Source organism: Narcine bancroftii, chromosome 8 (genome assembly GCF_036971445.1).
Source record: "Narcine bancroftii isolate sNarBan1 chromosome 8, sNarBan1.hap1, whole genome shotgun sequence".
Classification (NCBI taxonomy): domain Eukaryota; kingdom Metazoa; phylum Chordata; class Chondrichthyes; order Torpediniformes; family Narcinidae; genus Narcine; species Narcine bancroftii.
In genome coordinates this window covers 50,453,055-50,470,211 of record NC_091476.1, presented here as the reverse complement: position 1 = coordinate 50,470,211, position 17,157 = coordinate 50,453,055, and the positions used below count along the sequence as shown (strand labels likewise).

The 17,157-nt window shown below is 42.4% G+C and overlaps 2 protein-coding genes across 3 annotated transcripts in view; one reads left to right on the top strand and one right to left on the bottom strand.

Annotated features, from left to right (window-relative positions):
* Positions 1-6,443, top strand: part of LOC138740680 (sodium- and chloride-dependent neutral and basic amino acid transporter B(0+)-like) — a 129,933-nt gene extending 123,490 nt beyond the window's left edge. For both annotated transcript variants that reach the window (XM_069893669.1, XM_069893668.1), the window contains 3 exons: positions 2,091-2,200; positions 2,284-2,454; positions 5,334-6,443. In XM_069893669.1, coding sequence (XP_069749770.1) covers positions 2,091-2,200; positions 2,284-2,454; positions 5,334-5,495 — 443 coding nt within the window. In that variant the 3' untranslated portion in view covers positions 5,496-6,443. The remainder of the gene's footprint in view (positions 1-2,090; positions 2,201-2,283; positions 2,455-5,333) is intronic.
* Positions 6,444-11,454: 5,011 nt separating this feature from the next.
* Positions 11,455-17,157, bottom strand: part of LOC138741995 (sodium- and chloride-dependent neutral and basic amino acid transporter B(0+)-like) — a 92,319-nt gene continuing 86,616 nt past the window's right edge. Inside the window, exon 14 of the mRNA XM_069896191.1 lies at positions 11,455-12,268. Coding sequence (XP_069752292.1) covers positions 12,194-12,268 — 75 coding nt within the window. The 3' untranslated portion in view covers positions 11,455-12,193. The remainder of the gene's footprint in view (positions 12,269-17,157) is intronic.

Here is a 17,157-nt window from a genome sequence, read left to right as displayed (position 1 = left end):
GATGAAGGTAAGAGTGCCTAGTTACTGTTTTGTCACCATGTCTACTTGTGTCACCACTTTCAGGAAACAGTGTACCTACACCCCCAGATTTTTCTCCTCTACAACACTCCCAAGGGCTCCACTAATTATTGAATTAGACCTACTCTTGTTTGACTTACCAAAATAAAACACGACACACTAATCCAAAATAAATTTCATCTGCCATTCCATGGTCCACTGATTCAGTTGATCAAGATCCCATTGTAACGTTAGACACCCTTCCACTCTACTACCAGTTTTAGTGTCATTTGCAAAACATTACACACGGCAGCAACATTTAGAGTGATTGAGCGGGGGCCAATTAAGGGTGCCGCTAGGTCTTGAATGGTGCTGAGCTTTTTATGAGTTATTGATACTTCACATGTCCAGGCTAACTAACTTCTGCCTTGTGGATAGTGCATTGATAGGTTGGAGTTGGAAAGGATTAGAAACTTCAAGTTCCTGGGAATCCATATGTCAGAAGATCTCTTCTGGAGCCAGCACATTGAGACAGCCATCAAGAAAGCACACCAAATCCCTACTTTCTGTGTATTCATGTCATCGAATACACAATCCAATTTCCACAGGTTCTCTGTAGAAAGTAGATTGAGTAATTGCTTCACAACCTCGTTTAGTATTTTACACATCCAGGAATGCAGAAGGCTTCAGAAGGCAGCAAACATAACCAAATCCACCACAGGCTCTGACCTCCTTTCCATTGATGACATCTGTGTGAGGCACTGCCTCATAAAGAACCATCATCACCTTGATCACCACATCTTCTTGATGCTACCTTCAAGAAGAAGGGACAGAAGACTGAAGTTGAGCACCCCAATGTTCAAGAACAGTTTCTTTCCAACAGCTATCAGGCTCTTTGTTGCACTGTTCATAAAATATGTCAACATCACAAAATGGACAGTCTTCACTTTTGCAACACTACTTTTTTTCTTGCGCTGTGGTAACTGAATATTTACTATCTATTTTTTGTATCTATTATCTCTTTTTAATTTAATTTAACTTAACATATACTATTCTCACGATCTTTTATACAAAGTGCCTGTTCATTTGCAGCAAGTCAGAATTTTGGAGTATGTACAATGTTCATGTCAATAAACTCATCTTCATCTACAAGGTTATGAGAGGCATAGATAGGGTCGACAGCAAGCCTCATTTTCCTCAGGACGAGAGTAGCAAATACCAGAGGACAAGATGAGGGGAGAAAAGTTTAGGGAGATTTTAGGAGTAAGTGTTTTACACAGAGAGTAGTGGGCACTTGGAATGCATTGCCAGAGATGATGGTGGAGGCTAGTCCAATGGGGACATATAAATAATCAGACTGACGCATGGATACTAGAAAAATACAGGGTTATAGGTATAAGGGAGGGAAGATTTAGTTTGTTGAGTGAGTTTCTATCGGTCGACACATTGTGAGTCCAAGGCCTTGTTCTGTGCTGTAATGTTCTCTGTTCTATCATTCACCACAGTTTGATCTGTCATCAGAGCCAAAGAATTTATGTGGCTGGTCCAGTGAAATTCCTGGTCACTGATGACTCCTATATTCCAGATAGTGACCAATAGAGCTTTGAATATAGAGATAATGCAAAAAGATAGGATTGAGGTCTGTTGACCAGCCATGTCTCTGCTTCCATTCATTATGTCCTTAGTGGGACAAATTAGGAATGCCAGCATTAGTGACAAAGGATCAGGAGAAAGATATTTAAATTCCACTGTGGTTGTTTAATTAAGAGAACAAATTACAAGAAATAGCATCATGCTGGTTCATTTCCTTGAGGGAAGTAAATTTTGCATTGAGACTGTCTAGTCTACATCTGCTTACAAAGCCATGGCAATGAAATGATCTGAAAGATCTTGGCTGCATCAAGCTTCAAAGATTTCAATGTCACATTAGCGAAGAAGTAACATCACCTCAAGATCTGCAGGTTGAGAAAGAAACTCCCCACCCCTTTCTCAAAGGCTGTTGGAGATGACCTTTAAATTCCGACCCTTCCAGCAGCACCAGTACATTGTGACAAGAAAACAAAAACAAATGATTGAGCATATCTTGTCCACAGGAGTCAGCAGATTCATCAAAGACATTGAGATGATGATCGGGGAAAGGAATTGGCTCTTCTGGCTGTGGTGGAGAGTGTGCTGGGGTTTAATCACACCCTGTTTGCTGGTGGTAAGCTATCACATCTTCTACTGATTTCAATTGAAAATGACCTCAGGATTTCTGATCTTTCTCTGTGAAATCATTTTAAACAGGCAATATTAACATGGTCTTTGGCAACGTTCAGCCCACCGACCTATGGATCCGTTGAGTACCCTGGCTGGGCAATTGCTCTCGGCTGGTGTATGATCATCCTTTGTATCGTATGGATTCCCATCATCGCTCTTGTCAGAATTGCCCAAGCTGAGGGCTCCACATTGTATCAGGTGAGGAAGCACATCGAAACCTTTCAAAGAGTAAACCCACAGTGAGTGAAGATGTTGAATTTGGCAGATAGGATGGTATTCAAGTTTATTATCAGCTGACTGAACATACACAACCCAATGAAACAGCATTTCTCCAGACCACAGTGCACACATACACACACAAAATACACAGTACATAATAATCATACTATATATACATAAAGATATTTAAAATAAATATTTTGGGATGATTTACTCAGTGGTCATCAATCTCATGGCTTGCAGGAAGAAGCTCTTCCCCAGCCTGGCAGTCCTGATTTTAATGCTCCCGATTCTCCTTCTTGTTGGTAGTGGGTCAAAATCCTGTGTGCTGGATGGAACGGGTCTTTTATAAATCTTGGAGCCCTATTTAAGCAATGGTTCTAGTAGATGTCATCCATAGAGATATCTGTACAAGCTTGATAGAGTTTGAGTAAGATTCCAAGTTGTTCAACAGTAGTGTGTTCATTCACTGACTTACTGTGGCTGGGGCTGACTTGAAAATTCTAGCTATCTCTAAACTGGACAATTAGTGGCCATCCTGGGTCTTATTTTCAAAGGGAGCAGGAAGGGGTGACCAGAAAGATGGTCAGATTTCCACGAAAGGCAGGAAGAAATGGGTGGAAGGGTTTTGGCCAGAAACCCATCCAGTTGGATTTCAGGGAGCACGTGCAGGAATTCTATCTTCAGAGACTTCAACTCTCCAACAGGGAGGTTGCAGAGATCCTTCCTCCTACTTCTGCCTCAGAACTGAGCCTGCTCTCTCCTGCCACTGACTACAGTCACCATCAACAATTTTACCCCCCCCCCCAGTTCACTTTGCCTTTTCACTGGGATATTGACACCATCTGTCAGTGTGCAGACAGCTCATGCATCAGATGGGGGAAGATAGGGTATCAACATGAGGGGGTTCATCCCAGCAGTAGACCATTAGGATGTACAAATCGAGGGAGGTAACCAGTAGTGGAGGGGGGAATTGAATTCTCCCAAATCAAGTTCAAGTTAATATGCAAGTTCATTTATTGTCACTGAGATATGGTGAGAACATTAGTTTTGCATGCAATACAGCTCGCCAACCCATTCATTGCACAACAATAAAAGTACGGTACAGAGTGCAAAGTTACTGAGTTGAAAAAGAGATTAGGTGGAATAGATGAGACACAAGAGACAAGATATCTTGGAATCAGGTGCAAAAACAACCTGCTGGAGGAACTTGGTGGGTTAAATAGCATCTGTGGGAAAAGTTCAATTTCAAGGTTATAGTCACATCTACCAAAATGTAGTGTCAAAATTTGTTGTGAAAACCATTCAACTAGACGTCTCATGCATATTTCTAGTAAGTAAAACACAGTACAGAAGAGTGGAATTACAGAGAGATGAGTGGTGCAGAGAAAAGAATTTGTCGATGTTACAGGTTGGAACTCTTCATAAAGGTTGAGAGTGTAGATGGGATATAGCCAGTATAATGAGGACAGGGTGGGAAGGGTTAGATGGCCAAAAGAAGGTGAACCAGGGAGGGGTGACAGATGATGGACCTATGGGGAGGGTGAGGTTTAGTAGTATGGGGTTCATTCAGGAGTCTGATAGCAGCAGGAAAGAAACTGTCCTTTATTCTGTGGGTGCATGATTTCACACTCTTACCAAAATCATTTTAACTGCTCCAAATTCATTTGAGAACAGCACTGGATATAGAAAAGCTCTCACTCCTGCATGTGTCAGTTACCAGTGCTGAGCCCCAGCTATTCCTTGGAGAGATTGACAGCCACTTGGAATCAATAAGTTTCCTTTATCTGCTAGTGGTCAACATGTACATTACAGACCAGCTCCTGAGTCCAGACAGGGCTCCCCAAACACATCATACAGCTGTTGTTTCCCAGCTTGAGCAACCTGGGTTCAATCCTCACCTCCAGTGTGGAGAACTTGGATAATCTTCATGACTGTATGAGCTTTCCTCAGGAGCTTTGGTTTTCTCCTACATCCTAATGGTATGTAGGTTGGTCACTGTAAATTCTCCCAAGTGTCTAGAGAACTGGTAGAATCAGGAGAGGGGGTTTGGGAGGGAGGGGTTCGTGTATATGGGTGCATGATGGTTGTTGTGGATCCAAAGGGTGAAGAGTCTGTTTCCATGCAATATAATCAGCAACTCTACCAATAAGAGCAATGAGTGTGATAACCAGCACCTTCATGGGCATCAGTCTTCACTCCACTGAGAATATCTACAAAAGGCAGTGTCTGAAGAAAGCAGCGTCTAGCCTCAAAGACCCTCACCACCCAGCTCATGCCCTCTTCACACTGCAATCATCGGGAAGGAGGTTCGCCTAAAGACGAATACCCAGCAGAACAAGTTCAGCTTCTTCCCCTCTGCCATCGGATTTCTGAATGGACAATGAACCACAGACACTACCTCACTTTCTCTTTTGCTGCATTTAAAAAAATGTAATTTATAGCAAAATTTTCACTCCAATGCTGCCTTAAAACAATACATTTTATGACATTGGTGACAATAAATTATGATATAATGAAGGGACATGGCAGCACAGTTTTCGTATTGGTTAGCCTGATGCTATTACAGCACCAGCCACCTGTGTTTGAATCCAGCACTGTCTGTATGGAGATTGTATGTCTGCGTGGGTCTCCCCCAGGTGATCCACTTACCTCCCACCATCTAAAACGAATGGGGTTGTCGGTTAATTTGAGTTTAATTAGGCAACATGTTTTAAATGGCCAGAATAAGCTTCTGCCATGCTGTAAATTTTTTTTTTAAATTAAATTTAAAAGTATACTTAGATCAGGGCCTTTATCTTGAGGGAGATTAATGTTGACAAAACATCAAAAAAATGTAACTTTTTCACTTTCCACAGAAAATTTCTGCTGCTTGTTCATCGGCTCCTGATTGGGGTCCGTACTTGGAACAACATCGAGGAGAAAGGTACAAGACCAAACTCCACTCTATAGAAGGTCCTCACCAAGTGCAACTTCTTCCGAGAAAGGAACATACAAGGAAACTTCTGTTGAATTTGTAAGCGATAGTCTTGAGGATCTATGCCCGTGATGGCACTGGCTGAGTTTACAATTCTCTGTAGTTTTTTCTTGTCCTGTGCATTGATACCTCTATACCAGTCAGTGATGTAACCAGTTAGAATGCTCACCAAGAAACACCTGTAGAAATTCCCAAGTCTTTAGTGACATACCAAATTTCCTCAAACTCTTCACAAAGTACAGCCACTGGCAAGCCTTCTACGTGATTCCATCGACATGAAGGCTCCAGGACAGATCCTCAGAGATGTTGACTCTCAGAAACTTGAAGCTTTTAATCATTTCCACTATTGACCCACCAAGTAACTCACCACCGCTCATGTCTTTGGGATGTGGAAGTAATCAGAGTACTCAAGAAAACCCACGTCATCGCAGTATTGAACCCTCTGTGCCACTTGACCCCTCAATCCCTGCCTTGCTTGAGAACATACTTGTGACCAATTTGACTGATATTCAACATTGCAATCTGCACAATAAATTTTCACCTAATCTATCTGCAAAATTAAAAATATACAAAGCCTTTGTTTCTGCATCCCTTTCTGGAATAAAGATTGAAAATTTTGCAATTCGCAGAGAAAAATATAGTGCTTTATCTGGCTTAAATATGTGACTTTATTTTTCAGTAATGATTCCTATTTCTAGATTCTCCCAGAGGAAGTATCCTCCTTACATCATCCTGCCAAGGACTATTGGTATCTTTTAGGTTTCAATTACACTGCATCTCTGCTTTCTAAACCCCAGTCTGTCCTAGCCTGTTCAAACTTCATTATAAGACAACTGTCCATTCCAGTTATAAGCCCAGTTAACCTTTGCTCAGGTTTACATTAACATCCTTCCTTAAAACTCGATTTCTGAATAGTTGAATTCTGTGGACAAGTCATTGGTGAGACTTCACCAAGAGAATGGTTTCACTTTGTGTTCGGTAGTGCTTTATTCCCTTCCAAATAATGATTTATTCATAAATTATAATGTACTTTCAGTTGTGGAAAAAATTTGTGCCTGATATTTATATTGCCTAGTCTACTGTTAGAACACTAGAGATATCATTCCCTGACCTCACATCTCTTCTGCGGCCACAGTATGAGTATCCTTCTGTTTAATGCTACTCTTCCTAGGAGCTGAAGTGAATCCTTCATTCTGTGGTGTCCATAATATTCCAATTACTACATTACATTTAGTCAGCTTCAAAGGGGAAATAGTTATCATCTCCTCCCTGTGCACCTCCTCTTTTGGCCCCTTGCCAATCTGCAAAGTTCCAGTATGAACAGTGCGATGGAGCTGGTGGGGGAGATCAATATCCTCAGGATAAGATTTTTGTTTCCAATCCCCAACATTAAAACAACATGGATCTTGAACTTCAAATCTCCGAGTCCATTATGAGCATCAAGACCAACATGCTAAAGGAAAATGACAGAAAAGTTAAACAAATATTTTATGTCTGCCTTCATGGAACTATTTATCAAAATCGGCAACCACTGATGACATTCAACCACTGACTCAATTCATCCCTCTGCAACTGGATCTTCAACTTCTTCATTGGCAAACCCCCAATCAGTGAGTATCAGCAACCTTACCCAATGTTGGGTGCTTAGTGCACTACTCTACTGACCGTGTAGCCAAGTATGGCTCCAATGCAATCCATAAATTCGGTGACAAGACAACCATTGTTGATGAATAATGGGAAATGGGGTAAAACACAGAATTCTGTGGACTCTGTGGTGGAAGTTAAAACACAAAAATGCTGGAGAGACTCAGCAGGTCAAACAGGGTCCTTTATGTAGCAAAGGCAGAGATACATAACTGACATTTTGGGCCTGAGCCTTTCATCAAAGTATGAGAAAATGCTGGTGAGCGTCAGAAGGGGAAAGGAGGGATGGCAGGGCAGGAGATGGAGGAGGGAGGGGACAGCAGCAATTAGGGAGAAGGGAGGTGGAAAGGCAGGGCTATGTAGGTGAAAGAACTGGAAAGGCAGGAAATGGGGGAGGGGGAAATGATGTCAGAATTTAGGAGGGAGGTTGAGAATCTGATTGGTTGGTGCCAGAACTACAATCTTGCGTCAGTGTCAATAAGGCCAAGGAGCTTATTGTGGATTTTAGGAATGGGAGGCTGAGAACTGCACATTTGTCTGAATTGATGTTGCAGTGGTAGAGAGTATGAGTCCTCATTTCAGAGCACCTCTCCTGGTGCCAGCTCATCAAGGCAACCACAGCAAAGCCATGCCAGCGCCTCTACTTTTTGAGGAGATTTGGCATGTTTTCTGCAGGTACACTGTGAAAAATGTATTGACAGGTTGAATCATTGCCTGATTTGTTAACTTGAGTGGTCAGGAATGCAAAAGGCAGTAAATATAGCCAGCTCCACTATTGCTTCTATTGAAGACATCTATGTTAGGTACCGATTCAAGAAGGCAGCCAACATCACGAAGGATCCCTATCACCCTGGTCACAATCTCTTTTCGCTGCTACCTTCAGGAAGAAGGTACAGAAGCCTGAAGTCCAGTGCCTCCAGGTACAAGAACAGTTTTTCTTTCCCCCTTCATTAGCAATTAGGTGCTTGAATATCCCTGACCATAAACTACCCCTGGATTACAAAAAGACCAGTCTGTTCCATTGCATTATTTCATTGACAGATTTTTTTTCTTGCACTAACTGTAATTATGAATATTTAATATCTATATCTATCTATATTTCTATTTACTAGCTCTTTCTGTACTGGGTAATTTAATGTTAACTTTTGTCATTTTTATTTACAAAAATCAGCTTTGTTGGCTGCAGCAATTAAGGGCGGCACGACCCTTCCAGCCCACGAGCTCATTGTGCCCAATTCCCCAATACATTTTGAAGGGTGGAAGGTAACCGGAGCACCTAAAGGAACCCCATGCAGACACGGGAGGAATACAAACTGCTTACAGAAAGCGCCAGATTCGAACCTGGTTCACTGACAAAGTAAACTGTTACGATAACAGTTGAATGTTCCTAGAAAAATATTGCTGTTCCCTCTAGTTCTGGCATAAAACCAAAAGACAGATATTGCCTTCCAGTTACCAGAAGTTAAGGGGTTAGTTTATGAGTAGGATTGAGTAACTTAGGACAAGTAATGGAGCTTAGAAGGATTTGGGGAGTGGGTGGCCTTATAGACATAAAATTATGAATAGAATCATTAAGACAGAAGCAGTGAAGTTGTTTTCTACTGCGAGGTGAGACAAGAACGAGGGCACATCGTTTCAAGATTTGGGGTTATTAGATTCTTCCAGAGAGGAATGAAGTTATGGAATTTGCTGCCCAGTGGCACCAAATATTTAAGATATAGTTACATAAATTTTTGAATAGTAGGGGAATTAAAGATTACAAGAAACAGTCCATAGCCAGATCATTCATAGTGAATGATGTAGCAGGCTTGAAAGGCAGGATGACCGACTCCTATTCCTGTTTCTGTATTCTTACCGGAATGGGTGAAATGTGCTCATTCCAGGAAATTTACAGGTCACTCAGCTTTGAGTCTTCATTGATACCTTCTGCCTTTTGCTTCCAATTCCTGTTTACACCTACTGTGCAGGTTCATCCATCTCTGAAGCTGAAGGGGTGAAATGTTGCACAGGGTTGGCTGAAGACCTTTCCCAACCTCAACTGGTAGTTGATCTACATATTGCTAGGACATTGGCAAAGACCCTGAGGTGACAGGTTTGTCCTTCCTCCTATTGGAGAACAACAAATCTCTCCAGCTGAATATCTCAGTTCGTCGCTCCTGAAATGTTAACCTTTCTATGCCCCCAATGAGAGCTCTATGAGCTCCACCCTCTCAGCTTCCCTTGAGGAGCAACACTGAGTTCACTCCTAGATTTAAGACCCTGCCATGAAATCCAGGGCCCTGACAACACAGAACACGCCATCCAGCCCAATTCATCCATACCAACCAAGATGGCATTCCAGCCAAGTCCCGTTTGCCTGCATTTGTTACATATCCCTTCTGATCCATAAATCTATCAGAGTATTTAGAGTGTTGAGCTCACTTCTAAAGTTTTCACTGGCAACCTGTTTCCGAATCAGTCCATCCGCTGAGTGAAAAAGCTGCATCTCAGGTTCCCAGTCAAACCTAACTCTCTCAGCTTAAATCTACACACTCCACTTCTAGAACAGCCACTCTGGGCAAAAGACAATGAACATTCACTTTATGTATGCCCATCATGAAATTATGCTCTTGCAAATAAAGTCCCAGCCAATCTAACTTCTCCCTATAACTCAAGACTTCCAGTCCCAGCACCATCCTAGTGAATCTCCTTTCCACCCCTTCCAATTTACTGACATCCTTCATTTAACCAGGTGACCCAAAATGCATGGAGTTCTCTAAGTGTGATCTCAACAACACATCGCGCAGTTGAATCATGAGGCTCCAATTTTTGTACTCAATACCCATCCAATGAAAGGAAGAATGCCAAGTGCCTTCTCCACCACCTTATCCAACTGAGTTGTTATGTCAGAAAACAACAGCAAAAGAAATTCACCAATGATATCTTAAAACAATAAATTTTATTAATAACTAATGAATATTTTGGCATATAAGTCAACCCCCATTTTTCAGCCTCATTTTAAGGATTTAAGGTGACCCCAATTTTCAGGATGCCTGAGTTGGCCCATTGACCGGTGTGTAAGTCCACTTCCAAAGATTGCGATGCCTGAGATGGGTTGATGACCAGTGTATACATAGACTCCCAAAGATTGCGCGGATTGATTCACTGGGCGTTGGCTGGAGACGATTGCTATCATGGAGGGTCCATCGACATAGCGTAACTCGCGACAAAATTATGAAGCGAGTTTAAAGTTGTAAGTGATAGAAATGGTCAAGATAACCAACAACTGTGCTACTGCAAGAAAATCTGATGTATATCAGAAGTTGTTAAGAGATTGGAGGAAGAAAGAAGAGACTTTAACAAACATACTAAAAAGGCAATGTTCAGTGAGAAAAGGAATCACTCATTGGCAAGAGTTGGAAAATCATGTCACAACCTCCTAATAGCTCTCTTACCCATAGGAATGTGAAACTCAGAAATCGTCTGAACTTTTACCTGGACAGGCACCAATTTTCCTTGACCAACCACATAACCAAGTCACAATAGCATGGCCAAATTCACTTTTAGCTAAATTAATGGTACGCTTTTCTTTTGAAAGTCTGTTGAAGAATTTCTCTAACACAAAAATATATGCTTCCAGGTGTCTTTCTTCGAAAGCAAATCTTTATTACATGACAATAAATTGAATCTTGAATCTTCATGGAACTATGCGCCTGCAACCCTTGGTCTCTCTGTACTATAATATTCATCGAAGACCTTCTATTTACTGTGTAAGCCCTACTTACCAAAGCACACAGGTCACACTTGACAGAGTTAAATTCCATTAGCTACTATTTGACCCACTTCCCAGGATCTTTGCCACATAATCTTTTTCTAAAATAAAGCATTTTAAAAAATCTTTTTCAATTCTCTCTCTCTCTCTCTCTCTCTCTCTCTCTCTCTCTCTCTCTCCCTCATTCCTTTCTACTTTTCTCTGATACAGAAAAGTTACAAAAACACCTGCAACAATGAGGCTCTAAAAATCAGTAACAGATTGAGAAAAGTAGCTGAAGATGTGCAGAGCATTCAGAATGTTATTAAATAGTCACAATATTTCCTGCATCAATTGGAAACTTTATTTATGTATGATGTATCTATGTTTAAAGAACAAAGTCACCTCAAGTATTGCTCCTCTCATCCCAAGGTTGCTTCTAGCTGGGGAAAAGTCCACATAGGATAAATAACATACTGGTGAGAGTGTAGAGGTCCTGCCCAGGAAATGCTTCAGATTGCCCAGCAGCACTGGGTTGAGACTGTCCCATTATTAATAAAGCACAAGAACAATAGTTAAAATTAAAATTTTATATTGTAATGACATCACTGGAAACTGTAGCCAGTAAATAAAATAGAAAGTAATCAATCAAGAAGAGATTAACAGATGGGCTGTAATGCTCCATCTGTTTTCAGGGCAAATCAGATTCAGTCAATAAAATGTTAATTAATTTCGGTCAGTAAACTCTGACCATCAGCATTACTATACACAATCAGTGCTCTCACTTACGTAGCAGCTGCAATAAACCTCAAGCAGATTAGATTCCTGGCTAAAGATCACTATATGAATTAGTCCTATTTGCCTTCATTTGCCCATATCCCTCTGGCCCTTTCGTATCCATGCACCTGTCCAAATTTCTTCTCAACAATATATTTGTACCCACCTCCACTGCTTCCTATGACAGCTTGTTCCTCATATCCTCCACCTCGTGTGTGAGAAATTGCCCTCCAGATCCCCTTTAATTCTTTCTACTCTCACCTAAATTTATGCCCTCTAGTTTTAGACTTCCTTTCCCTGAGACAGACTGTGCGCATCACCCTTATCTATACCCCTCATGATCTAATGTAGCTAATGTCAAAATGCAAGAACTCTAATACACCATGATTCCCCCTCTAAATTAGCACTGCCACTCCCCTCCTGATTGACACCCATTTGAATGTCAGAAAGTTGCTACCTATTTTGAAGAACTCCCACTAAAGTTATCGTGAGAGCATCAAAATGCCTGCAGTTCTTCTCTCAGCGGTTCACATTCTCATTTCAGTAAGAAGCTCAATATGGATAGGAGTGTCTGTAGAATAAGTCTTGCTTCAGTACCTTTCCCCTCTGTGTTGTTCAAGGTATGGACCCCAGTCAGGAGCTGATGCACAAGCAGCAGAACATTTCTGTGAAAAGAAGAGTTAAACTTTTTATTCCTTCTTTCCTCATTTCTCTACTATAATTCACTTTTAACCTGCAAAAGCTCAGAATCAAATCTTCAATAACTCATCATTCAACATACCATAATCCGGCCACCTTTCTGTTGCATTGGAAAATGCTGGCTCTGAACTCTATAATTTTATTTGAAAGGACTCCCACTAATCAGCTGTTGATTTACCCACAGCAGCTCCACCTGATCTACATCAGTCCATTTCTTGTTGAAATTCACTTTCCCCCAGTTCAAGACCTTAATAAGGATAACCTACCTTGAAACGTATGGTCAATCTTCTCAAACTATTCTACCACCAATACTCCCATTATTTGTTCAATTTGATTTCCTAAGCACAAGGCTGCCCTGTGTACTGCCAGACTCCCCAAATATTGTTCAAAAATACTTTTCCGGACATGCTTAATAAATTCCACCCCCTTGAAGATGCTGCACTGAATTTATTGAGTCAGAGTTTTACAGCAATGAGACTTGCCCCAAGACCCATCTTGTCCATGCTTATCAGGATGTCTATCTAATCTCGTCCCGTTTGTCTGCATTTGGCAGGGCAATGGCAGCATTGCGCGAGAGAATAGTACAGCAAACTCTCGCGATGCTAACTCAACCACGCTCGCAGTCTCAATGCTTCAAACATTCTTCATGCCTAGTGTGCTTTCAGCTGTGTATGTTAATGTTTTTTTCAGTGTGGAATAAAGGAATTCAAAATTTAATTATAAAATAATGGTAGGTGCGGTATTCTTTATCGACTTATAATTTTTTTGACTTACTATGGGCTTTCCGAAACGCAACACCACTGTAAGTTGAGGAGTACTGTAATTCAAGCCCTCCAACTCAGGCAACTTTATTGGGATTCTTTTCTCACTTCTCCAGCTTAATCAATTCCTTCTTGTAAATATGATTCTATGACTTATGATTCTAGGTGGTGACCAGAATTGCACACAAGACTCTAGGCAATGTAGACAATATTATCTTATTTTTAGGCATAGAGCACAGTCACAGGCCCTTTCAGCCCATGACCCATAATTCCCAATTTCGCGCAAGTGACCGACAAGCCTAGTATGATTTGAAGGTGGGAGGAAACCACAGCACCTGAGCAAATCCACGCAGACATGGGGAAAATGTATAAACTTGTTAGAGCGCTGGATTTGAACCCCAGTCGCTGATGCTGTAACAACATTGCTCAAACTGTGTATGACAGTAATCTGACATCCCAACTCTTTGTATTCAATGCTATAGCCAATGAAGGGATGTATGTCAAATGACTTCTTCAATACCTTGGAACACTGTATCCTGAAGTTGCTTTGTTTTACCACACTTTCCAGGGCACTACCATTTACTGCACATGATTAAATTTCCCAAAATGCATAATTTCACGTGTCTAATTGAAATTCCACTTGCCATTCCTCTGCAAATTTTCCCACCATTTGATGCATGTACCGCACAGATGGCAGTCTCTTCAATCTGAGGCGCCTGCAAGCTCACACCAAGGCACAAGAGAAACTTGTCCGTGAACTACTCTTTGCAGACGATGCCGCTTTAGTTGCCCATTCAGAGCCAGCTCTTCAGCGCTTGACGTCCTGTTTTGCGGAAACTGCCAAAATGTTTGGCCTGGAAGTCAGCCTGAAGAAAACTGAGGTCCTCCATCAGCCAGCTCCCCACCATGACTACCAGCCCCCCCACATCTCCATCGGGCACACAAAACTCAAAACGGTCAACCAGTTTACCTATCTCGGCTGCACCATTTCATCAGATGCAAGGATCGACAACGAGATAGACAACAGACTCTCCAAGGCAAATAGCGCCTTTGGAAGACTACACAAAAGAGTCTGGAAAAACAACCAACTGAAAAACCTCACAAAGATTAGCGTATACAGAGCCGTTGTCATACCCACACTCCTGTTCGGCTCCGAATCATGGGTCCTCTACTGGCATCACCTACGGCTCCTAGAACGCTTCCACCAGCGTTGTCTCCGCTCCATCCTCAACATTCATTGGAGCGACTTCATCCCTAACATCGAAGTACTCGAGATGGCAGAGGCCGACAGCATCGAGTCCACGCTGCTGAAGATCCAGCTGCGCTGGGTGGGTCACGTCTCCAGAATGGAGGACCATCGCCTTCCCAAGATCGTGTTATATGGCGAGCTCTCCATTGGCCACCGAGACAGAGGTGCACCAAAGAAGAGGTACAAGGACTGCCTAAAGAAATCTCTTGGTGCCTGCCCCATTGACCACTGCCAGTGGGCTGATATCGCCTCAAACTGTGCATCTTGGTGCCTCACAGTTCGGCGGGCAGCAACCTCCTTTGAAGAAGACCGGAGAGCCCACCTCACTGACAAAAGACAAAGGAGGAAAAACCCAACACCCAACCCCAACCCACCAATTTTCCCCTGCAACCGCTGCAACCGTGTCTGCCTGTCCTGCATCGGACTTGTCAGCCACAATCGAGCCTGCAGCTGACGTGGACCTTTACCCCCCTCCATAAATCTTCGTCCGCGAAGCCAAGCCAAAGATTGTGAACTTAAACAACTTCATCATTGTCCACTTTAACACAGGGGCGTAGCCAGTTTCAAAAGTCAGGGTGAGTGAGTACATGAAAAAGGCACATGACACATATGAGATAGTGAGTCAGTGGTTGAATGGTGGGCTGCACTGATTTTTTCGCAGTGTCAGACCACGGGGGGCTGCAGGCCACAGGCAGCGACGGAGTCAGACTGGGGTTTGGGGGTGTGGGTGCAGCTGCTGATGAATCAGACGGGCTGGGGTGGGGGGGAGACACCAGTTTTGGAAGATGTGCTTGGGGAAACAGTTATTCACCCTGAACCCACCTAGCTATGCCACTGGCCACGGTTGTAACATGAGTGTTGGTATCATGTGTAAACTGAATAATCATGACACCTATAATCTCATCCAAATGATTAATGTTGACAACAAAAAAGAGACCAGCACCAAGTCCTGTGACACACAATTGATCTCTGCTTCCAAGCAAAACTATTATCCTCCTCTACAACCCTTTTGCCTCTTAATGCTAAGCCAAGTTTAAATATAATTGGATCTCATGTATTCCAACCTTCCAAACTGGCCTACCATGCAGGGTCTTGTCAGTTTATGCACACAATGTTTACCATCCTGCCTTTGTTAATCCTCTCAGTTACTCCAAAAAAAAAATCAATCAGATTTGGTCAAAGTGATTTCCCACCACAAATCCTGCTGTCTATAATTCCAAATCTGGTTGGAGACTGCTGAGGCAGTAGTGGGATTCTCGAACCTCTTCCATCTCCCCACCACACTTCTACCTCCCATATGGGTCAGAGGATATCGATTCTTCTGGGTAATTCTGAGAAATTGCAAGGGTAAAAAGACCCTGATGGGAGATATATTTGGTCTTCAAATAGCAACTAGGATGCAAGGTACAAATTACAAAACAAGTTAGAGAAGAGGTAAAAAAGGCAACGTTACAGTGTATGTTGCTCAATAAGTAGGTAGACTAGAAAAATCAGGTTGCTGCTGGATTCCAAGAGAAGGAATTTGTGGAATGTCTACAAGATGGCTTTTTGAGCAGCTTGCAGTCGAACCTACAAAGGAAAAGGCATTTATGGTGTGGTGCTGTGTCATGAACTGGACTTGATTAGTTCTAGTTCAAATCTATTATCATCTGACTATATATATATATATATATTCAACCAGATGAAACAACATTTCTCTTTTCTATGGTGCACACATCTACACACAATACATATCGCGTAATAATCATATACATAGACACAAAGATATAATCTAAAATAAATATATATAATGCCAGCTTCATGGCCTTAACTCATTCAGGGAAGACAAGACAGCAATGCTGCCACTTCGAGCAAGATTCAAGGAGGAAGACAGTGCATTTACATCAGTGGGAACTGGTGCACATCAGTGCATTTACATCAGTGGGAACTTGTTGAAAAGACCTTCTGCTCAACAGAGATAGAGCACTTGATGAAATTTAGTAAAGCCACGAAGGAGCTTTATGATGTCATTTGCGAAGCCCAGACATCCCACTCTGACATTGCCGTGATTAGAGCTCGTCACATCAGCCATGCTAAACTGAAAATGGTCTTACCACAGTTTCAACAGCATGCCAAATTCACCGTCAGAGGAAAGAACACCCTGGTTTGGGTATACACCAACATCCCTGGTTCGGGTGTACACCAACATCTCCACATTGGATACGGACCACAGATCCATCTGGCTAACCCCAGCGTGCAGATTGCTGGCAAAACAAACTAAGCCAGTTCAGAGGGATATGTTCAGATGGGGGTGGGGCACAGCAATGTGACAGGACTGCTTTGAGACCATAGACAGGAGCTGCTTCAAGGAGAGGACCACCTACAAAGGTCATGTAAATTTCGGGGAATACACCAGCTCAGTGACTGGCTATATCAGCAAGTGCATTGAGGATGTCATAAGATCAAATGCTTCACAGCCAGGGCTAACCAGTAACTGTGGTTGGATGCAGGGATCCAGCCATTTCTCAGAGCTTGTGATGCCGCTTTCATGATAGGGGATATGGGATGGCACTCATATCAGCTAGGGATGAACTCTCCTGTGCAATCTAGAAGACAAAGCAGGAGTATAAACAGAACATCCAAAGAGAGCTGCGACATCGCTGACACGAGGCACATGTGGCAAAGGATCAAGTCCATAACACAAGACAACCTTGTGAGTCAAAAACAATGAGGCCTCCCTTCAGGACAGCCTGTACGATTTCTATGCATGGTTCAATGAGAAAGACAGGCCTAAGAAAGCTCTGAGTCCACCTGATGAATGGGCTCCTGCGATAGCTGAAGCTGAGGTGAGGAGAACCGTATCCAA